The 23,781-nt window shown below is 34.2% G+C and overlaps 1 protein-coding gene across 2 annotated transcripts in view; it reads left to right on the top strand.

Annotated features, from left to right (window-relative positions):
• Window positions 1–23,359, top strand: part of GNAI1 (G protein subunit alpha i1) — an 81,725-nt gene extending 58,366 nt beyond the window's left edge. For both annotated transcript variants that reach the window (XM_005550380.4, XM_005550382.5), the window contains exons 4-8: window positions 5,254–5,411; window positions 9,746–9,874; window positions 15,008–15,137; window positions 16,798–16,951; window positions 21,274–23,359. In XM_005550380.4, the coding sequence (XP_005550437.1) occupies window positions 5,254–5,411; window positions 9,746–9,874; window positions 15,008–15,137; window positions 16,798–16,951; window positions 21,274–21,464 (762 nt within the window). In that variant the 3' untranslated portion in view covers window positions 21,465–23,359. The remainder of the gene's footprint in view (window positions 1–5,253; window positions 5,412–9,745; window positions 9,875–15,007; window positions 15,138–16,797; window positions 16,952–21,273) is intronic.
• Window positions 23,360–23,781: the final 422 nt, after the last annotated feature.

Here is a 23,781-nt window from a genome sequence, read left to right as displayed (position 1 = left end):
TTAGTTTGTCTATGTCTGTCTGCCAGATTTGCTAGATTGTTTTTTAGAAAGGTTCTATCAGTTTGCTTTCCTTGCAGCAGTTTTTGGAATGCGTTTTCTTAGCACTCTGGACAGCCAAAATTTAGGAGTCTCGTATTTAAAAAATCTTTGCTAATTTGTTGTTAGTAAATCATGTATCAGCTTACTTTGAATTTTCCATTTTTAATGTAGCTGACCAGTTTTCCGTGTCAATTGATTATATTTTTATTTTTCTATGTGGTTTGTGACACTTTATTCATTTACCACTTGGAATCTTCGTGTTTTGATGATCTATTTGCTTGTTTATATGTACATACGTATTAACTCTTTGTCCACTAATACAAATGTTTAGTAAGTCACATTTTACTTAACTGCCATTAATGTTATGGTAATACTATATTTTAAAAAGTGTTTAAATCTTCACCTGTTATTTCTTCCATTGTGTTTAAATGTAGAACATCCTCTCCCAACAAAAGATTTAGCAAATATTGATGCTCTTTTAAAAGCAAGAGGAGTTTCAAGGGAGTGAATTTTACCATTTGTTTCTGTGTTTATTTTTTAATCTGTCTGAAGCATGGAGTATGCATGAAGGATGTACATTATTTTATTTCTCTTCAGGTGGCTATCTAATTATCACCAGTGTGACTGGATTAATCATATCTTTTCTGACTGATTTATCTTGCCACATTTATCGTATAATAAGTTCAGATTTGGGATTTTTTCCCCCTATGGATCTGCCTTCATAGTAGACTGTTTCTACATATTGTAGGCTTTCAATATCTGATAAAAACATCCCTGTGCTCCTAGTCTTTTTCAAAATGCTCCTTATTACTTTTACTTGTTTTTTCCTCATGAATGTTTGTATCATTTTTAGTAGTATTCTGGTTTATGTTTGAGAACTAAGATGAAGAAACTTACGGTTTTTGTTTTGATTCTGAAAAATGTTGATATATATGTGGCAAAATGTTACTAGCTACCATTTGAAATGAATGTGTACTTCTAATATAGTATATTTCTCTTCTCATTTCACTTATCTCACATTTCTGTATCTCTTGACAAGTTCTCTTGTCAGTACAAAGAACGCTTAAATGTCAGTATTTCTTCATTTTACCAATTTGAAAAAATACACATGTATAAGATTTGTAAATATGTATATTTATATATTTATTGATAATTTCCCTTGTTGACTTAATGAAACTCCTAATTCATGCTAAATTCACTGCAATTTAGTTAAAAATTTATCTCTGACATATAGTTAAAATTAACTTTATTTTAGGCTTTTTCCTCCTTTTAAGTTAATTTTAACTATATGTCAGAGATAAATTTATGGGGAAAAAAGAAAAATGACTTCCCATTTCATTTCCTCAAGTCAGTTTTACTTTGATTATATTTGTGCTTTTAGAAAAAAATGTATTTTACATGTATGTATTCCTTAAAGCAACTCTTTAACATCTGATCAAGTCAGTTTCATCCCTGGGATGCAAGGCTGGTTCAACATACGCACATCAGTGTAATCCATCACATTAACAGAACCAAAGACAAAAACCACATGATTATCTCAATAGATGAAGGAAAGGCCTTCAGTAAAATTCAACACCCCTTCGTGCTAGAAACTCTCAATAACACTCCATTACCATATTATTTAGCTTCTGTTTTAGAAGGGTTTGCTGATCTTTTTAAATGTAAACTCTTAATCTTATGCATAAATTCTACCTGCTGTATTACAATGAATAGTCATACCACTTTGCTTTAAAACCTCAGTCTCTCATTCCCCTTCCCTTTTTTGTTTTTCAGGTGGCTTTATTAAAAAAAAAAAAAATCCTGTAATTGAGATGAACTCTGATATCTTTTGCTCTAAGAATGCTCCTTTTTCTGCTCTGTGCCTAAACATGAACTCTGTTCTTTGTTACCTTGTAATTATGTCAGACTACAGCCATCATGCTCCCTCAAAGTCTTCTCCTCCTATCCTAGGCAGACTCTTATGAATTTTCATAAAGTGGGTGATAGCTTTAAATAAAACATGTAATCACTGAATAAGTACAGCATGCTAGATATTCCCTGATCACTGCTTGGAATGAGGACTTATTATTTGTCTCTCGACAAAATAGTGCTTCATAGCTCCTTTCTGAGTTCTCAGAGCACACGGTTTTATGAACTGGAATTTACCTTCTCTAAATCATCTTATTTTTATTTAGCTTTTAGTAATTTGAAAATATTTTAGCTTTGCTACATCAGAGGAATTTTTCTGTCAAATAATTGCCTGTCAAATAATGTTTCTTTCTCTTCACCACCACAAAGACTTCCTGTAAACTGCTTTATTAACCTGTAACCCTCCTTACCAAACTCCAGTCTTCTCTTAAGTAATCTCTATTCTTTTTCTACTCCGCATCACACTGTTTTGGTACCCTCACATTTATATTTATAAATGTTAAGTAATTTTCCTTCTCATAAATTTTGCAAAGACCTCATTCCATGGCAAGATAAAATCATTGTCATCATTCTGTGTTTTTAAAATTTATCCTGTTTTAGATACAGCCACTTATGAACTGTTGACTCCCTACTTTGTATGATTGGGTGACTAGCCATGGAACTTTAAGTAAGTTGCTTAAGCTCTTTGTGCCTTGGGTTCGTTTTATACAGAAGATTAGGTAGAATAATTTCAGCAGTGTTCTTCTGCTCAGATTTATTACCTGAAAGCTCATCTACAGACACACCTGAATGTCCTGGTAATGATGTGGAAGTGAATAATCCCAGTAAGTTTTTTTTAAAGAAAAGGTTTTTTTAAAGAAAAGGTTTTTTTTAAAGAAAAGAGGCTTGAAAAAATTATCTGAGCTTTACAACTTGATGTTATGAGATACATATAGATTGTAAAATGGTTACTCTAGTGGAGCAAGTTAACATATCCATTATCTCACATACTTAAATTTTTTGGCTACAAGAGCAGTTAAAACCTATTTAACAAAAATCTCGAATACGGTACATTTTCATTAGCTACAGTCCTCATATTGTACTTCAGTGTCCACTTCTCTAGACTTGGTCATCCTGCGTATCTGCTACTTTGTATTCTTTGAATATGTCTATTTTCTCTTTCTCCTCCCTCCTCTCCTCCCCCACCCCACAGCCATAACTACTGGTTTGTCCTCTACCTTTGTATATTTGACCTTGACCTATTTTTGTTTCTGTGGATTTTTTTTGAGACCTGAAGGACATTATGCTTAGTGAAATAAGCCAGACACCGAAAAATATTACATCATCTTACTTATATGTGGAATTATGAAAAAGAAACATTTTTTTTTAATGCTATAGAGAGAATGCAGTTTATAAATACAGCTTCCAAAGTTTCTTAAGGCTTTTCTTCAGGCCTGTCCCTGGAAAGTTTGAGAAGAATGTGATCTTGTAACCCATACTGGAGGGCATTAGTCCTTTTTTGTCAAAAAACGCTATTGAAATTGAATGAAGACGTCATAATGAAAGCTCATTTAAAAACCTACTTATACGGAAAGTACTTTACTAAAATAGGTTATGTTTGATGTAATTTAATAAATAAAAATGGTCAGATTCAGAAATTTCTCATGTATAGGTAATCGGATAATTGAATAATTGTTTACTGGAATTAGGCTAATGGTGCTAAGAATGACTTGAAACCATGTTATGTGAGGTTTATTAAGGATATTATGCACGTGTCGCTTGCTTGCATGCATTTCTCTTGTGATTTGCTAAAAAGGGAAGCATATGCTTGAATAATATGTTCTCATGCTGAGAGACTTAATTATTTTTCATGATGGGTTCCAGCTGAAAAGAAAATGTTTCACAAATTGGCAACAGCATGAATTTATATTGTCAGCTAGTACACTCTGCTAGCCTGTGTCACCAAATGCTGCTTCTCTTCTATACCCCTTATAATAATGTGTGCCATCACTTTGTAAGCATCTGCTACGATACTTTGGAAGAATGCCCCTTGAGAGAAATTAGGAATTGTCCACCCAGTTAACTTAAAGCTACATATTTAAAGTTAAGGAGAATCTTGGTTAAGAAAGAAACTTCACATCTGGGTTTTTTGTTTGTTTATTGTTGTGTTTTTTAAAAATTGTGTTATTACTTGAAAACTGGAGTTATGTTATCCAGTGTGGTATCTCCTATCCGCATGTGGCTACTGAATCCTTAAAATGTATCTACTCTGAATTGAAATGGGCTGTTTGCATAAAATACACACCAGATTTTGTAATATGTGTGAAAAAATATACATAATAAATTTCATAATAAATATAATTGTATATTTATTACATATAAATGAATTGATATTTTTATACATAGATTAAGTAATACTGTTAAAAATCATTTCACATAGCTTTAAAAAAAGCTTTTACAAATGTAGCTATTAGAAAATTTAGATTGTATTCGTGGTGCACGTTATATTTCTCTTGGACCCCACACTGATTTAGAGTGGTTGATTACTTGTGGATCAGAATAACCAAATATGAGTAGCCTCAAATTTTAAGCAAAGTTTAATTAACTTTATATAAAGTATCTTTTCATTTAGAAATTTTTACATACTGTCTTCTATATATATCATGAGTATTTCTACTCCAAAGCTGTGCTTATTTTGTTTTCTATGCCTGGATTAGCAAAACACCTGCTCCCAACTTCTGCCCCATTGATTTTAATGTGGCCATACTTAAAATCTCCTGAAAATCTCAGACCATTGTATGAAACTAGTCTTCTGGTCTTGCCCACTCCACATTGATTTCTCCCTGCTCTGAACTTGTTTTGCAACTATAAGGTATATCAGAAAGCTAACACTTAGTTCAATTCTATCTCTAATTTTTAAAAGTTGTGTTTCTTAGTTTAGAAAACATTTTGAGGAGAGAGGAAGAAGACATAGGTTCTTCTTCTGTTTTCTCAAAAATGACCATCTTCAATACACAAAAAAACTGTGAGTGCATAATTGGTTAATGTCCCCTTTATGAGCTGGAACCTTAGTTATTCTTCCAGCTTCCTAGTGCCTTGACAGATACTACTGACACCACAGAACATAGACGTATGATGTATGATTATTGTCTTTTGGTCAACCCAGTTTTTAAGTGGTGCCTTAGAGAAAGAAAAGTAATGACACATTAATAAAAACAGAGGAAATTCACTATTGCCATTTTTTTTAACTCTATAATTGTCTCCTTTGTACTTTTTATCTCAAACATATCCCTATTTACTTAAAAAAAATGTCCTTTGAATGTTCAGGATGATGCACGCCAACTCTTTGTGCTAGCTGGAGCTGCTGAAGAAGGCTTTATGACTGCAGAACTTGCTGGAGTTATAAAGAGATTGTGGAAAGATAGTGGTGTACAAGCCTGTTTCAACAGATCCCGAGAGTACCAGCTTAATGATTCTGCAGCATAGTAAGTAATCATAACTTCAGAACTAAACTATCATGAATAATTACTTGCAAGTCAAATATACTTCCAAGTCAATTTTATTGCAGAATTGGCTGACACATTCTTGTACAACTTAGGATATTCAAGATGACAATATTTTAAAATTTTATCTGTCTTATGTGTGTTGTGTGTGTGTAGATAGCAGTGTTATTTCCTGTGTGTTCAATAGTGTCTCAAGAGACTCATGCTATGTAACTCTAATTGAAACATGCAAAATGGTACCTTTTCCAATATATTTTCAAGAAAGTAATTGGAAGTTTCCAGAAACCACTCTGAATTGGGGTGTATAAGTTTACTTGGAGCTATCTTGAGAGTGTAACTGATTTGAGTTCTTTTCATTATGCTAGCAGTGCCTGAGAAGAGTTACTTGTTCAATGACAGGTACTTTAGGGATTTTTTTGAAAGAGTGCAGAATGACTCCAAGATGTTTTTTCAGTAAGTAAAATAGCTCTGTATTTGAAAATTGTCAGTTGTGTGTGTGCCCTGTTGTATTTGATACAGTTTCCAGATACTTAAGTTCAGTTTTTTAGAAGAAAAATCTGCCCTAAATTTTCAGGTGGTGGCGCCAGAAAGTTTGCAAAACAAGTTGTGATAAAACCTAATCAGGGAAGCTGGGTGAGGTGGCTCATTGCTTGTAATCCCAGCACTTTGAGAGGCCAAGGTGGGCAGCTCTCTTGAGCCCAGGTGTTTGAGACCAGTCTGGGTAACTTAGCGAGACCCACCCCCACATCTCTACAAAAATACAAAAATTATCTAGTCATGATGGTGCACACCTGATTGGTCCCAGTTACTCAGTGGGGCTGAGACAGGATGATTGCTTGAATTCAAGAGTTTGAGTTTGCAGTGAGCCATGAACATACCACTGCACTCCAGCCTGTGAATGGAGCGAGGCCCTGTCTCAAAAAAATAAAAAATAAAAACCTAATCAGGGAGCTTTCTGTTTGGTGATCTCCATAGAACAACACCAAAAACAACAAAAAAAACAAATTTATAATTTACCACACATACTCAAAAAGTCCTATATGATATGTATTAGGCATTAATTGCTCTTAAAATCTATGTTGTGCATTTGTTTTACTTTCCAGGATTGTTCCATTTTCTTGACACAGCTGTTGGCTGTTAGGGACACAAGTAAGGATTAGATAGATGACAGATTTTGAAAGGTCTAGGTGAATGCATACACTTTGCCACAATGAATAAGTAAATGAGGTGTGGCTCCTGAAGAGCGAATTATATTATTTGTTCAGCATCAGCATAGGTACTATATGTTGTGTGATTTAGTGTGTTTAAGAAATAATATTGTATCACCCACATCAATCTTTATAACCCTGTATTTCTTAATCTATATTTTTAACATTTTACACTTGTATTAACCTTATGTATTATTACGTGGTTTATACATGTATATATAACATAAACACATTGAATATGTAGCCCATCTCTCCAACTGGTATCATATCCTATACAAAGAAATATTCCTTGACTCACTGAGTTGGTCCTTGCTCTCCAGTTTTAGGTACTCCTAATTTACTTTTTCTTCAGCTTTCCTTTTATTTTGAGGTTATTTTATTTCTGTTTATGTTGTGAATATTTGATTATTTTCTGTCTCTGCCGTTACATTGTAAATTCAGTAATGTGTTTTTACCTAATGTATTCCCACAGCCTGACACAGTCAGCACTCAATATGATCTTGTTTAATAATGAATGAATTCATAAACCAGGCATCACAAAGGCTAGAAGACAAATTAGAAAAAATACTTATAGGAAGAACACAACTCTTAAACCATATTTGCTTTGACACCACCAGTATCTGCAGAGATTTAAGTGGGAGTCACTATTATGAGAAGATTACTTTGAGTGGAGCCCAGCAAAAGGAGCTATTTCAGTAATTAAGGGGTGCTACTTGGGAATGACAGATTGAAGTTCTCTTTCTCACTATATGTGGGAACTTCCAGACCCCCTCAGTCTCTTGTCCACTACTCTCTCCTGTGCACACTACTTGAAAATGAGTTAACAAAAACATAGTCTGGGCATTGGTGGCTTATGCTTTGTAATCCCAGCATTTGGGGAGGCTGAGGTGAGAAGATCACTTGAGCCTAGGAATTCCAGACCAGCCTGAGCAACATACTGAGACCTTGTCTCTACAAAAAGTAAAAACAAAAAAATTAGCCAGGCATGGTGGCCCATCCCTTATAGTCCTCGCTTCTTGAGAGACTGAGTCAGGAGAATCACCCAAGCCCAGAAGGTTGAGGCTGTAGTGAGCTATGACTGCGCAGCTGCATTCCAGCCTGGGTGACAGAGCAAGACCATATCTAAAAGAAAAAAAATAAAGTTATAAAATGAAAAATATGTTGCTTTAGTTTTACATTATTTTATTCTAATAGTCGTGACCTTAAGATGGCACTAATGTGGCTGCTTTTTAGGAATGAAGAAAGTCATAGAAACATTTTTCTCCATAGTTATTAGAGGGAATCTTGATCTATGAGTTCTTGACTGGGGATGCTAAGATGCAGTCAAGTTGCCCATTAGGGCTGACTCCCCACCAATTCACACTTTAAATTTGTAATCATTTAGAACAATCATAATTTTTCGCAGTGCCTGCTTTTCTTCTTTGTCTTATTGAAATATTATTTTTAGAGATTTTTTTGAACTGTAGCTGTTTTTTGTTTTGTTTTGTTTTGTTTTGTTTCTGTTTTGTTTTTGTTTTTGGTTTTTGGTTTTTTGAGATGGAGTCTGGCTCTGTCGCCAGGCTGGAGTGCAGTGGCATGATCTTGGCTCACTGCAACCTTGGCCTCCCAGGTTCAGGCGATTGTCCTGCCTCAGCATCTCGAGTAGCTGGGATTACAGGCACACACCACCACGCTCAGCTAATTTTTGCATTTTTAGTAGAAACGGGGTTTCACCATGTTGACCAGGATGGTCTCGATCTCCTGACCTCGTGATCTGCCCACCTCGGCCTCCCAAAGTGCTGGGTTTACAGGCGCAAGCCACCGTGCCCGGCAAACTATAACAGTTTTAAGCAAAGAAATCTGTGAGTAATCAAAGAACATTTTAAATAAGAGTAGCTCATTATTTTAAAGAGGCAGTAAAATCTTGCCATGGCTTGTTTGATTTGTTAAGTCGGATTTTCTTACAGTAAAGTAGAACATTTGGAATTAAAAGCACAGAGAAAGTACTGGAGTATTATCACCAATGTGATAAGATTCTCTTAACTTCAGTAAATACAATACAGGTAACTCAGGCTGTCATCTCTCTATGTGTTCTAGTATAATTACCACATACATACACTTGACTGTCTAAAACATTTTTTATTTCTAAGTTATCAGTCACCTTATAGCTCTCGTAATAAAAGCACTGCGGTGATGCTCTCTACATTCAGCTGACCTTAGGACTCATTCCAAACTCCTCGTTTAAGGCTTTGTATAGCTTACTAGTGGCTTTACTCTCCAAGAAAGAACAGGCAACTGTTCTCATCTCCATACTAATTTACAGCTTCTCCTGGGGCAGTGTCATTCCTTTTCTTCCATCCCTGTTATTCTGTTTACACCCCTCACTATCCATGAATCCTTTAATCACCTAGATCCACATTAATCTGTCCATACCTATACTTTCTGTGAATTATTGACTATACCGTACAATTTGACACAAAATAACTTACTCTTTTACATTGCATGGTATGATACCACTACATTTTTATATCACAACATATGTAGCACCAGTGGCAGAGAGTATTACATGAGTGACTAAAACATGTATTGATTTAGAGAGCAGTAAAGTGCAGCGTAGAGGAGTATGTGCTGTTTTCCTGTATGTAACGTAAGAGTGGTTGAAAAGAAACATCTCATTCAGCCTTTGGGCAGAGCTTTCATCACTACTTGCTCCAAAATTAAGACTTTAAAAATCTTCAATAAAAAAGAGTGATGTCTGGATCATAAACACAGTGCTATATCCAAAAAGTGTGATAAAGAATTCTAAGAAACAAACTCATGCCGTGTACTAGCTTTCTGTTTTTTTTTTAAGTTGTTCTTTTTCCTTTGAATTACTAACTGTCCCTTAGAAATAAAGAACATATTTAAAACATACTAAAAGAGCTTTGTGGTTGCAGAGGTGTAAACATTTTTATTTCCATGGGAGTTATATAAGAAGATACAAACTTAAACTCGTTTGTATCTTTACACAGAATTTTAAAAACTTTTAGTGATTTCAGATTATCGCTTATATTGCAGTGTGTTTTAATTTTTGTTTTGGATGATCTTTATTGGCTATATTTAATACGTTGTTTTGTTTAATTTTTTCAGCTATTTGAATGACTTGGACAGAATAGCTCAGCCAAATTACATCCCGACTCAACAAGATGTTCTCAGAACTAGAGTGAAAACTACAGGAATTGTTGAAACCCATTTTACTTTCAAAGATCTTCATTTTAAGTGAGTAGCTTTCTAATTTTAGATATAAAACACATTGTTTTAGAAATAAAAGGTATAATAAAAGTTGACAACATTTTTACAGTCGGAAATTACAATTGGAAAAAAACTTTCTTCAGATGATTATACAAAATAATTTTTGGGTGAAGTCAAAAAAAGCATTCCTAAGTGGAATATTTTTATTTAAGAAAATCTATCCAGGCAAATTCTGTTTTGCCTGTAGTTTTTACAGTGATTCAAACAAAATAGTTTTTGGCTTTTATTTCTAAACAGAAAATTCTGCTCTAATCTACTGTGTTTTCGGAAAGTGTTGCCATCTATTTTTAGGTAAAAAGAGAGCAAGTTTTACTGATAGTATAAATGCTTATTTATGGAAATACTAAGAGCAGCTTTAAAAATTTTTTCATGAACAGTTTTCTTCCTAGGGAACTTGCCGTCCCTGTGAAGGTAGTCCTTATGCACTATTTCATGATAAGAAATACACATTTAAAGTGTACTGAATATCCGCTTACTGAGGTCTGAGCAGAAGAGCACTGAATTGTAGTCTTTAGAAATGCAAGGGGTCTTGGAGTGAATGTTTTCCCAGTTGCCTCATTTTATAATGAACGAGGCTCAGGAAAGTTTAGTAAAACATCATATTCAAATTTACAAAACTACTTTTCTCTTTTTCCAGTAAATAACAGTTTCCAAGGTATGAGGAAAACTGTTGGACTTAAACACAACTGAATATGATGTTTTCATTTGCAGAGTCTTGTTTTATTATACAGCCTTCCTGGTCAGTTACTTTCATCTGTTTCCCTTCCAGGTCATCTGCTAGTTGTTACCATGACTTCTTCTAAAATGCTCCACTTACTCATTTCATTGTTCACTCAAACAAAATTGCCTTTAAGTCTGTACTGTTATTCATCATTTCTATTAAAGTAATAGTAAAATCATGAAAAGAGAAAGTATGTAGCCTATGTAAAGATATATACATTAATAAGATAACATCACAGGATATTCTACTGAAACAAAACTTCTGTATTGTCATAGACATCTAAGACCACTGTAGTGTTACTTGATGTTAAAAAATACTCATTAAAAAATACAGATGTTCCTTTTTTCCTTCTTAGTATTTTTTATTTCAGTACATTGAAGCTAAATAAAGAGGCAGAAGTTCTTTTTTTAAAATCTGCTAGTTTCTTATAATTCACATTCATTTAAAATGTCACATGTCCCAAGTGCCAGTTGAGTGTTCAGCTGAAGGAACACCAAACACAAAGCTGTTCAATAGCTTTGGGAGGCCCTTCTGAAGTCAATGACTAATTTATATGACTATAATAGAGTCACATTATTCACACAGTATTAAAACCTATGCGTGTCCTACACCACATATTCACTAGTAAATATTCCTGGAAATGAAAATAATAAAAATGCTAGAATTAAGTGAGTTGTAGACTTATAGGGATTTTATTGTTGTTGTTCTTTTAAATTTAACAGATAGGGATATTTTTGTTTGTTTTTAACCCAGCAAGGTTAAGATTGATTTTAAGATTGCCATTGTAGTCATGGGCATCAAGTAGCTATCATCGCACAGCTGCAGAGCTTTATAGATATGTTGACCCAAATTGAGCACACTCCAGTTGTCACTGCAGGAGATTGGATTAGAAAAGGTGTTTATGGTCTGTTTTTTTAAGGAAAATTTTAATATTTCATGTTTTTCTAAATTTCAACTTTTAAATACAGTGAAGGGTTAGATAAATCATTTGTTATCAGTTTGTGATTTTTTTTTAAGATTATGTTTAGTGGAGGTTTTTGGTGTCTTTGTAGAAATTCAAACTTTACAAGACTGTGTATATATCTCCTTAACTTTTACCCAACTCTATCCCCACAATACCAAAAAGAATTTTTTAAAAGATTACACAAGCAAAAGAACAATAAACTTATATTATTCTGTTTGCCAAAAAGTAATTTGTCTGCATTTGGTTTGCAAACGGAGTGTCCCATATCGTTATTGAAATTATTTTGTCTTTTTTATTTTCACTAAAAATTATATGATTCAACATAATCATTCTAAATAAATCTTTACTATGAATTACGGATTAGGCTTTGCTTCATCTAACTTTATTGCTCTGAAATGGTCATGATAATAAAGCAGAATTTCTAAAATCATCTTGGAATAAAGGTTCCTAGTGAGAGAAAAAATAGTTATCGGTTCATCTCATAAAGAAATCTCACTGTTAGAAGTAGTGAGCACTGTTAAATTATATGCAACAATACTTCTGATTGCTTCCATAAATATTTTATATTTAATGCATTTGTTGCTATCACTTGTCACTGATTTACAGGTGGTTCATGTAACTGAATTTTCCAGAAAACTAAAGCTTTATTTCAATTTTCATGGCTACTTCTCCCCAAGAAACAAACATTGACCTGCTTTCTTAAACAAAGATATAGGTCATAATTAATTTATCTGGCAACATTAGCTTTGTGCTTTAATACATGCTATGGTTTTGCATAGGGTTTTTTTTTTTTTTTCATTTTCATTCTTTTCTAAAAAAAAGCCCTCAGTCGACATTTTATACTGCTGTCATTATCTCTTACTGAAATTGTTTAACTTCTTTTAGTCTGCTTATTACTATTTCCATAATATTAAATAAACAAACTGAGTACTCTGATTTCAAATAATCAGGTATGTCTGATCCGGAGAATATCATCATTTTATCTTAAAACTAAGAAGTGATTTTAATGACAAGGAAGTTCACTAATAGATTGGGACTTAGAATTTTTTTTTAACCTAGTATACCTTAGATTCTGATTTTGGTTTTTGTTCACTTTGTTTTAAAGATTGTGTTCTAAAGCAAACTTAAATTATGTTCAGCTAATGGCTTACAGTAGTCCCCCCTTATTTGAGGGGATATGTTCCAAGACCCCCCATGTATGCTTGAAACTGCTAATAGTACTGAACCTTGTATACACCGTGTTTCTTCGTAGGCATACATACCTATGATAAAGTTTATAAATTCAGCACAGTAAGAGACTAACAACTAATAATAACATAGAACAATCATGGCAACATACTATAATTAAAAGGTATGTGAATGTGGTCTCACTTTCTCAAAATACTGTTGTATTTTTGGACCTCGGTTGACCACAGGTAACTGAAACTGCAGAGAGTGAAACCAGGAATAAGGGGGAACTACTGTATTTCTAACCAATATTGTCTGAGGAGAAAATGTGTGGAGTTGGAGTTAGCAAGTAAAGATTCTAGACCTCGGTTCCCCTAATAAGTAGTTGGGTAAACTTGGTTAAGTTTCTTAACATTCTATTACAGTTTTGCTCTGTTAGAGGCTTAAAAATAAAATGAGTTATTACCTATGAAAAATGTTGTAAAGGTGAGAACTCTATAAATAGTAATAAGTGGCAGAGGCAAATACTAAATCAGTTATTTGGTATTTAAGGCGGTCTGACTGTATAAAATTCACTTTTCATCTTGTTTAGGTGCACTCTTAAACATTTATTTCAGGACCATAGTTTTCACTTCCCTCCTAGGTTTTTCAAACCTGTCATTTCAGCATCCAGCAAATACTGGGATTGAGTAAAGTTGACTCTCACCATTATCCTTCCACGAGGTTCATTTATCGTACTCCATTTAAGCTTCTTGGTTGAGATTGATGTATTTAGTTGCTGTTTTTATTCGGTGACTTAAAGATAAACACAGGTTTGTCAGGAACTTCAGATAAACTTTGTCTTATTTTGGATTTTGAATTCTGTTGAATTACTATCATTGCTAGCATATGGTTTCAACTTTGCTTTTTATAGGTTAAATGAGCCTCAGATGAATGAGAGCAGAAATGCATTTAGAATAATTCTACTGGGAACTCTTGAGTGTGGTCATCACTGAGATATGCTATCTTTTCAGTAAAGTTATTTTCAAATTGTGTTCCTGGGCATTTTTGCAAATGGTAACCCAATTTAAATCATTTTAATTTACTATCATTTATTTTGTTCTTGTTTGATCTTTATTACCCAGCTATGCGTTTTACATCTTAACTCTTTGATTTATTTTGTGGTAGAAACATTTTATTATATAACTTACCTGAATTTAATGAACAATGGTATCAGCTAAGCCAAAAGAATGAAGCTGCTTAAATGATCATAAAAGTAACAATACTAGTTGATGTACTCAGATTTGGTTTATAGGCCAGTACTGCTCTGTAGGGAAAATTCTTTTTGCCTGGGAATTAAATAGGGACTATTTTAATTAGTGCACCATCTAGATAAATGGAGCCTTTAAAAATGTACCAGTTTGCATAGTGTTTTCATTATATAAGTGGTTATTTCTAGGTTGTATAATGTAGTCTATGCAAATTTTAACTTTTGCTTAACTTTAGAAGATCTTAGAAAAGGAATAGACTATTGTCTTTATATTGTTTGATTTTGCTACTACTTTGTTCAGTAACCTACAGTGGTTCACTATTGTATATTGTATAAAAATTGAGTTTTTTTCCATTCTAAATTTTGAGGCCATTCAGTAGGATCACTCATTTATGTCATAGTTCAGTTCTCTCATTTTGTAATGTATCCTGATTTTACTTTTTATGCAAACGTATTTTACCCTATCTGAGTTTTATTTACTTGCCCTACATTTTCTTACCTGAAATGGCTTCTTCTTTACATCAAAGCCTTGCTTATTACTTCTGAGCTAAAACAACATGTTTTAGTAGGAGGAGGGGTCTCTGTTCTCTGCCTTCGATGTCCGTGACTGTGGCAAATGGAATATTTACTCTTTGATCTCTGCATTCCCCAGTTGCTTCATGTGACTTCTCAGTGTTTACACACAGTGCAGTCCATTCATTTGTTTGCTTTAATGTTCTAAGTGTTCTTCCGTGTGTTAACGTCTTGTCTTTTGAGGGTACTTTTGTTTTTGCTTTTGTTTTAGAGATACCCTCCCTTCAATCAAAACTTTTAAAAACTAGCAGATTTTTTCCCCTTTTGAGAAGTCCAGTTTGTGACATTGTTTTTCTCCCATAAAGTCCTTCTCTCCTTCCTTTTCATCACACATTTCCACAACTATTCAGAGCTTTTTTTGTTAAAGAACTTCTCAGAACTTCTTGAACGTTTAATATGATGTTAACTCATTTCTCCTCTTAACAGAATGTTTGATGTGGGAGGTCAGAGATCTGAGCGGAAGAAGTGGATTCATTGCTTCGAAGGAGTGACGGCGATCATCTTCTGTGTAGCACTGAGTGACTACGATCTGGTTCTAGCTGAAGATGAAGAAATGGCAAGTAGAACTACTTTAAGAGTTGAGCTTGAAACATGAAGAGCTGAAGGTGTTGCCAAGAATTTTTCTGAGAAAAATTCTTAAATTCTTTCTAATGTCTATAACAATTTGAAAGTACAGGGTCTTTCCTCTAACTTTTCTATTTGCCTAATACAAGAGAAATATACTAGAGAAGCACAGGTGGATCTTGAGGAAAAGGAAAGCATGGAGAGTCAATCTCACCTCAAGCCTGTAAGCTTAACTATGCATTTCTGTATCTGATATCAACATAGCACATGGAAATATATTTACATAGTAGTTCAAGATCCCTTTTCTTAATTTGTTACTTCTATTAGTTTAGTAAATCCTTTTTTTTTTTTTTTTTTTTTTTTTTTTTTTTTTTTTTTTTTGAGATGGAGTCTTGCTGTGTTGCCAGGATGGAGTGCAGTGGCACGATCTTGGCTCACTGCAACCTCCACCTCCCGGTTTGAAGCCAGTTCTCCTGCCCCAGCCTCCTAAGTAGTTGGAATTACCGGCACGTGCCACCACACCCAGCTGGTTTTTGTATTTTTAGTAGAGATGGGGTTTCGCCACATTGGCCAGGCTGGTCGCAAACTCCTGACCTCTGGTGATCCACCCACCTCAGCCTCCCAAAGTGCTGGGATTACAGGCCTGAGCCACCACACCCAGCCAGTAAATCTTTAATATATGTTATACTTTGTTGCTGCCCTGTAATTTTCAGATAGGTTTCAATGTACCATTAATATGGGGGAAGTATTTTTAAATAGAAATGTAAAACTTTAAGTTAACTTTATTACGAAGTGGGGAAAAAGGAGTAGAAATGTCAGTTTTGTACAGTTGACCCTTGAACAACAGGGGTTTAAGCTGCATGGGTCCACATATATGAGAATTTTTTTCAACCAAGCACATTCATGGGATGCAAAACCTGAGTATGCAGAAAGTCAACTTTTCCTGTACGTGGGTTCCACAGAACCGCCTGCTGGACTTGAGTATATGCAGATTTTAGTACCTTTGGGTGTCTTTGTACTAATCCCTCTGAATATACCGAGAGACGATTATATCTTTAAAATCAAGTCTATGAAATTATAGTGCAATGCAACACCACATGTTCATTTCTCTTATTTCAGCACTACAAAATGTATCAGTGCCCTCTTTGATGAGCACAGATCCTAGAAGTTCCAGAAACAGGAATTGGAAGTGTTCTTCCAGTATTTATATGTATTGTAATATTTAGAGTAATGGGCTAATTGGGTCTTAGCTTGTTCAATTTAATTTTATTAATCTTTAAAAACCTCTGTTTATCTTTTAATGGAAACTTAGATGAAATAAGCTCTATGACGATGTCATTTCTTTTCACAAGTTCACATTTCACATCCTAGATTATACTGTCCTGTAGCAGGATGTTCTCTGGCATAGAGCATGACATATAGTGGGCACTTAGCAAGTAAAAGTTGGATGCAGAAAGTGATGAAAGATGGTTAGACACTTCTCTCACCTAAAGTGAAAGTGTGTTCTGAAATGACAGAAATGTATTTTTGTGATATGTTATGTATTTTTCAATGACTAAACTCTGTTTTATTACAACACCTATTATTTTTTAAAATACTCCTTAAAAGTCCTTGCTGTTAGTGACCATTGGTTTTCTTTTTTTCTGTTATAGAATCGAATGCATGAAAGCATGAAGTTGTTTGACAGCATATGTAACAACAAGTGGTTTACAGATACATCCATTATACTTTTTCTCAACAAGAAGGATCTCTTTGAAGAAAAAATCAAGAAGAGCCCTCTCACTATATGCTATCCAGAATATGCAGGTATTTTACTTTTCCGGGAATCACTTGTCAAGTTACATATTTCTAATTGAAACTTCCCCTAAGGCAAGAATTCAGTTGTTAATTTAAATCTCTTGGCTTAGTGATTCTTAGACCTTTAAGGGATATTATTTATCAAACTGCAGTTGAGCACAGAAATTTCCTTAAGATGTGGAGGAAATTACTGAAAATAATGTATTCATTTTATGGAAAAACTGTTAGATAATGTTTAGTGATGACTCCAAGTTAAAATACTGTTTTTAAACCAAGTTAACAGATTTCATATCAGTACTGTGTGATGTACAATAAATAAGACATGTCTCTGCCCACCATCTAATCTCAAAGACAGACATACTTAAACAACAAGCAATAGCAGTGCATCCTACTGCTAAAAAGGAACATGAACGTTATTGTAAGGGGGAAAATGAAGATGGGATCATTGAAGCGGCTAACTCTTCCAGAAGGGCAGGGAAGGTTTCGCAAGAAGCCTAAGCTTTGGTAATGAGACTGTTAATAGTGCTTTAATTTTACTACAGTGGAAAATTCCATGGAGTGAGAAAAGTAGACCTGAAGTACAGTCCTGACTTTTCCATAATTAGCTCTTTGATCTTGAGCAAGGCAGTTAGTTCACCTAGGTCTCAGTATTCCATCTGTGAAGTCAGGAGTTGGGCTAAAACATTAGTTTTAGTTTAGTTTAGTTCCTTGGAGCACCTCCTGGGTTGCTGTTGAAGGTGGAGATGGGAGAGGAAACAGAACTAATTACTGCCCCCCCGCACCCGCCACCTTATAACTTTTTCATTAAAGCAGAGGAACTCAGCTTTCATCTGGTTTCCATATCAAGTAAGGTTTTATTTTAGTGAAGAGCATTCAATATGCCTTAAAAAACAGGAGTTTGACTACCACTGGTGTATGTAATCTCCAAATCTACTTTGAAGAGTTTAGTTATTTACCATCACTCCACTCTTCCTGTTTTTTTTAAAAAAGTCTCAAGGATTTGTTTTTTTATAAACAACGTTTTCCTGAGTCTTGTATTGAGTCGATTGTACGATGAGTATTCACTGCCATTTTACAGGAAATGTTAAGACAACCCTGTGATGTCAGGGCTCGGGTATCCCTACCCATACAAATGAGAATAGCGAGGCTTAGTGAAGCCAGAGTGCAGTTCCAGACCCAAATCCATTGTCCTCCTGCTCCTCCACCATTCACGGCTAGGCTACATTTAATTAAACATTCACTGAAACCAAAAGGGGAGGGTTCTTTGGTAAATATAATCATGTTAATTGTTATAGCTCTTTTTGCGTACTGTGAAATTATACTTCAGTTCAAACTAATTTCACACAGTTACTTTAAAACTTTGCTTTCTTTTTGGAAGTCATAGTCCTGAATCACTGTGTTCAGGAACATTTTTTTGTGCTTATTGGAAATAAGTTATCCAGAGTCAAGATGGCTTATTTTTTCCCTTATTTGAATATATTTTTTAGTTTATTTTTATCGTATTCTATGATGTAGCCATTTTGTATTAATTCATAGTACCAGAGCCCCAAATGAATCCATAAATATTGTATAGCTACAGGGATTTCAGAACAACTAAGAATATACTTGTTAGCTCTTTCCTTGCCAAGTAGACAGTGTGTTTAGGAATTTTTGCTTGTGTTTTGCTTAATAATCCCTAACTTCAGAATCTTTGCACAAAAAGAATATTACATAATTCTTTCACATCTCCAGAGTTAAGATTATTATTTAAGATCTCCATGGCATGCCCTAAGTATTGATTCAGTTGCTTCTTGCTTCAGCCGCAACTCTCAATTTCCTATGGCTGTGGAAGAACCCTGTGTAGCCCCTAAGCAACTTGCTTGATTTATCTCCTGTCTGTCTGCTCATGTGTCATCCTTCTCCTCCTCTTCTTTTTACTGTATGTTGCCACTTTACCAGTTTCATCTGCAGTCATGTCATCTTAGCTCTCTATCCTTTCGTAGTCATAGCTATTCTCAATAGGTTAAATTTTATGGTCAGCCCTAATTTATCTCTGGAGCCTTAGATTTGCATTACCAACTGCTTGAACATACATGTTTTTTTGTTGTTTGTTTGGTTGGTTGGTTGGTTTTTTAGCACCCGAAGCTCAAACAGAACTCCTCTTCTTGTTTAAACGCAGATCTCTTCTCTTTCCTTTTTGATTCTGTCATCAGCCTCCCAGTTCTTCATTTTTGAACCTGGTTATCACCTGTGCTTACCTTTGTTCAGGATAATTCTATCTCACATTAAAAAAAAAATACCATATTTGCTCTCGTGTCCCTGCATTGCCATTCTTTTCTTAAGACTTAAAATCAGAATGAAGAATGTTCATTCATGTGTGTTGTACTTTGAGGGTAATCTAGCTAGCTGCCTAGGATATGTAGAGCAAATTGAGGTAGGCACTCAATGTAAGCTGTTTGGCTGAAATATATTTTAATTTAGCAGTTGCATTAGCTTCTGTGGGCCAACAAGATGCTGTTAATTGCTTTAAAATTTTGGAGAACGAAACTTAGGATTTAATAAAATTTGATTTTTTAAAGTATGTGATTTCTAGTGATATAAAATAGTTAAAATGTAAACTTAAAGACAATAACTTTATTACCTTTTTATCCCTAATAAAAATCTCATAATCTGTATCATAGCACATTACACAACATTCCTATGGGCATTTGTCACATTGTATTATACTGGATTCTGTAAGATATAAAAGGAGTATGGGGCTGGTGGGGTGTGATGTTTACTCTTGAGGAGTTCACATTCTAGTTTAGGAGACTCAACACTGAAAAAGAATTTAAGACTTTAAAGCAGTATAACAAAAACTGAAATAGTTATTTCTAGGAGGAGACAAAAGTTTTTAAGTGATAGAGAACCCAGCTAGATTTGATTAATTAGGAAAAGTTAGATGGAGTGCCAATTTTGAGCAAATGTGAAGGCAGGCAGAGATCTCAGCCGGTAAAGTAGAATGAAGAGGAAGTACTGCAGTACCACAGGTGGCAGTTTGCATGTTGGGTCCTCATGACATGGACCTGGGTTGAGCACCAGTGTGGAGGAGAGGATCTCAGAATGATGGCACTGCAGAGCAGGCTGGATAGTAGAAGACCTTGAAAGCCTGGCAGATAATTTTGGATGATTAATTTTTTTATTGAAGCATTACATATAGCATTACATTGTATACATTATGTATATTATGTACGTACATATGTACACACACACCCTCAGCATAAGTGCATTTTTAAAGGTGAACATACCAGTATCCACCACTCAGGTGAAGAAACCAAACAGCTTCAAGGCCCCAGAAAGTCCCATCATGCTTCCTCCCAGTCTTAACCAATCAAAACCTCCCCGCAACACACACGTACACACTCACATCCGATACACAGAGTAATCACTGATTACTCACTGATAATCACTGAAGACCTTAATAAAAGAACGGACACAAAGGAAATATATACCCACTTCACATGTGCCACAGACTCTATTAATTGGTGAGACTTTTGTCCTCACCAATTCATTTTTCAAACAGTGTTGTATCATACAGTATGTGATCTTTTTGCATCTAGCTGCTTTTGCTCAATAGTTCACTTATGAGTGAACTCAGTTATTGAGTATAGCAGTAGTACTTTCATTCTCACTTCTTCTGTGTCTTCAGTGATACACAGTTCTGTCAAGTGTATATCTAGAAACTGAATTGCGGGGTCAGAGTGTGTGTGTGATTATCTTTAGATATTGCCAAACAATTTCTGGAGTGTTTGTACTCAGAGGGAGTCTTTTTTAGTCAGTAACCTGAAAGCTGGAGTGTGTCATTCACTTTTTTTGTAACCTCATACTCCTAAACATCATTGTAGACCTTGGTACAATTTTTGAATAAAGAAAAATGAGTGAAGAATGCTAATTAATGTATATATAGAAAAGGGAGGAAAAAATACTGATCAGCATTCAGCCAACATTTTTTGATCCACCGTTGAGCCAGAACTGAAATAGCATGCCGTCATCAAGCATCTGAGTTGGGGTGTAGAGGACAGAAGATAAGAGGATAAAAGATCTAGCCTTTGGAGATTGAGGCAGGAACAAAGATCATGATGAACACGGAATGCCATGTAGAGGAAATTTTTTGTTTAATTTTAGGGATAACTTACAGTCATTAAAGGTAATTAACATGGAGTGTTTTTCATTTAGAAGAAATAGTGTCTCCCATTCTAGAAGGGAAAGCACAGTTAAGGAGTCCATGAATGAAGCTGTATGAAACTGACTTCAGTATTTTAAGCAGTTATTTTAACTTTCTACATTATATTTCTTTCCTTTTTCCATCTCAGGATCAAACACATATGAAGAGGCAGCTGCATATATTCAATGTCAGTTTGAAGACCTCAATAAAAGAAAGGACACAAAGGAAATATACACCCACTTCACATGTGCCACAGATACTAAGAATGTGCAGTTTGTTTTTGATGCTGTAACAGATGTCATCATAAAAAATAATCTAAAAGATTGTGGTCTCTTCTAAGTTTTGCAGTTAATGGTAAAATGCATTTTCAAACCAAATGAGTACTTATATATGGATCTCTGTAGACTAGAGTCTTGCAGCAACACAGAATGTAATATAAGGCAAATGCATCTGGGACCTGACCAAAGTTGTTCTGTTTTGTTTTTTTAACTGAAAGTAACAGAAGGACCTTTCTTAAATGTGACAGATGGTCCTGCAGTGTGAAACTGAAGGACAGTGTTAAAGCTGGGCTCTAGTATATTGATGATTTCTGCATAAGTGTAAATATGCAAATGTATGTATACATGTATTTATGACTTTAGTTTTCGACATTATTTTTAGGTTTTTAGAGTGGCAACTTAGGATTCTAGGGTGATGGCTTTGGAAATAACATAAATAATACCTTGTACTGAATGACAGACTATTACTATGTTTGCCAGTTTTAAACAGCTTTATTTATGTTCATGTCCTGTAAATTTTTAAGTACAGTAATTAATATTAGGAAACATAACCCTTATCTTGATTATATGTATACTTGTATTAATAAAAATGTTATTTGTACAAACATTGCACAGACTATTTTAATAACATGATTTGTTCTTTAAATTTTATGTGTTTTATTGAAATGTTCTTAAGATGAATACACCTGCCTTTGGATCAATTATTTAAACATTGTGTGCATTTTGATTTTTCCTACTTTAAGAAAATAAAATAATTTAATTTTACATTAGATTCCACATTAGATTTGGTTTGAAAAACTAAAATTTCAGATTTTTGAGGATATACTGTCTTAGACTTATTGTAAACACTTAGTTTTTATTCACTTGTTTTCACTCTGAATTTTAATATTTGGCTGATATTAATGCATTGCCTCAAAGGTGATGTCATCTTCATTTTTATACACTTTAAATAACTACATTTTTGTTTATAACTAAGTTTTGAGGGATCCTAAGAGCGTTTTTGTGGGTAAAAAAAACCTGTGGGCATAATGAATTTTGAGACATTGGTGAGGCTTTTGTGTATTTCCCTTGAGGCGTCTCTTGTACCTAGCATACATGATAGCTCCTCGTTGGGAAGGTAACAAGAAGGATCTTTGAATACTCTATTGCTGATATAATACAAGATTTAAATTTATACATATAACTAGTTTCAAATGTGATTATCACATTATGTTAAAATTACTTTTTTTCCCTTAGATGTTCAGATTTCTCCACTTGCTTGAGTTTATATTATTTCTTTTTCAATTATACTATTATTTCTGAGAATGAAATGGACAATTACACTTAGAAAATGAGTACTAGTATTTAATAAGTCAGTGATTATGCTCAAATAAGTGTTACATATCACTAGATACTGAGCTTTGATAGAATAATTTTCTTTTGATTATTCATGATGTGTCATCTCTGACCTTGTTTCAGCAAAGTAAACAGCACTCCCTACCCCGCCCCCTTTTTTTACTCATCTTGGAAAAAGTTAGTCTTTCAGTACATGTTGCTGGTAAGTAGTTTCCAAGTTATATGTTGTCCCTGGGTTGAAGTATATTTGTTGAATTGTGTGTGTGTGCGTGTGTGTGTAACCATAAACTATATTCGTATCTGTTTCATTTGGAGGATTTTCTTCTTTGTAATGTAAAGAAATTCAAAGTTATCGAAGTACCTTAAATGTGTTAGCTTAGATTCTTTATGTGCCTTTCATGAAAGATATGTTTTCTTTAATTTTACTGATGGACCTGTAAATCCACATTGTGAAGCTATGTATGAAATTCAACTATAATATGAATAAATTTGAATCATGAGAATTATGGGTTAAAAAGCCACAAAGAAGCACATATTGGTGACCATCATTAATGAAATCCTGAACTTTGTGTAATTGTGTTAATAAATCCTAATAAATTTAAATTTTTAAAATTTTACAAACCTATTGGCTAAGTACATTTTGGATTAGAATTTAAGTATCAGTCTTGTATCTTCATTTCTTCTTTTTCTGTGCTCTTTACAATTTCAGCTACTTCAGAAGCTCAAATTTTCCCTGCTCCAAGCTATGAGATGTGATGCCACTTGTGGAATTGCCTTCTTGATATCCCCTTCTGAGAATCCATTGCCTGCTTTAACTCATTATATTCAAAACTAAATTCATCATCGTTCTCCCCTTAAACCAGTTCTCATCCCTGACTTGGCCATTTTTTTCTACTAAGTACCATCATCATTTATTCCTTCAATGGGGAACTTTTTAGCCATTTGGAACTTTTTTTTTTTTTTTTTTTTTTTTTTTTTTTTTTTTTTTTTTTTAATTTAAGGTCTGGGATACATGTGCAGAACGTGCAGGTTTGTTACATAGG

The sequence above is a fragment of the Macaca fascicularis genome, chromosome 3, assembly GCF_037993035.2.
Source record: "Macaca fascicularis isolate 582-1 chromosome 3, T2T-MFA8v1.1".
In the NCBI taxonomy this organism is placed as follows: domain Eukaryota; kingdom Metazoa; phylum Chordata; class Mammalia; order Primates; family Cercopithecidae; genus Macaca; species Macaca fascicularis.
The sequence above is the reverse complement of the archived record's forward strand: the minus strand, read 5'-3'. Positions and strand labels throughout refer to the sequence as shown.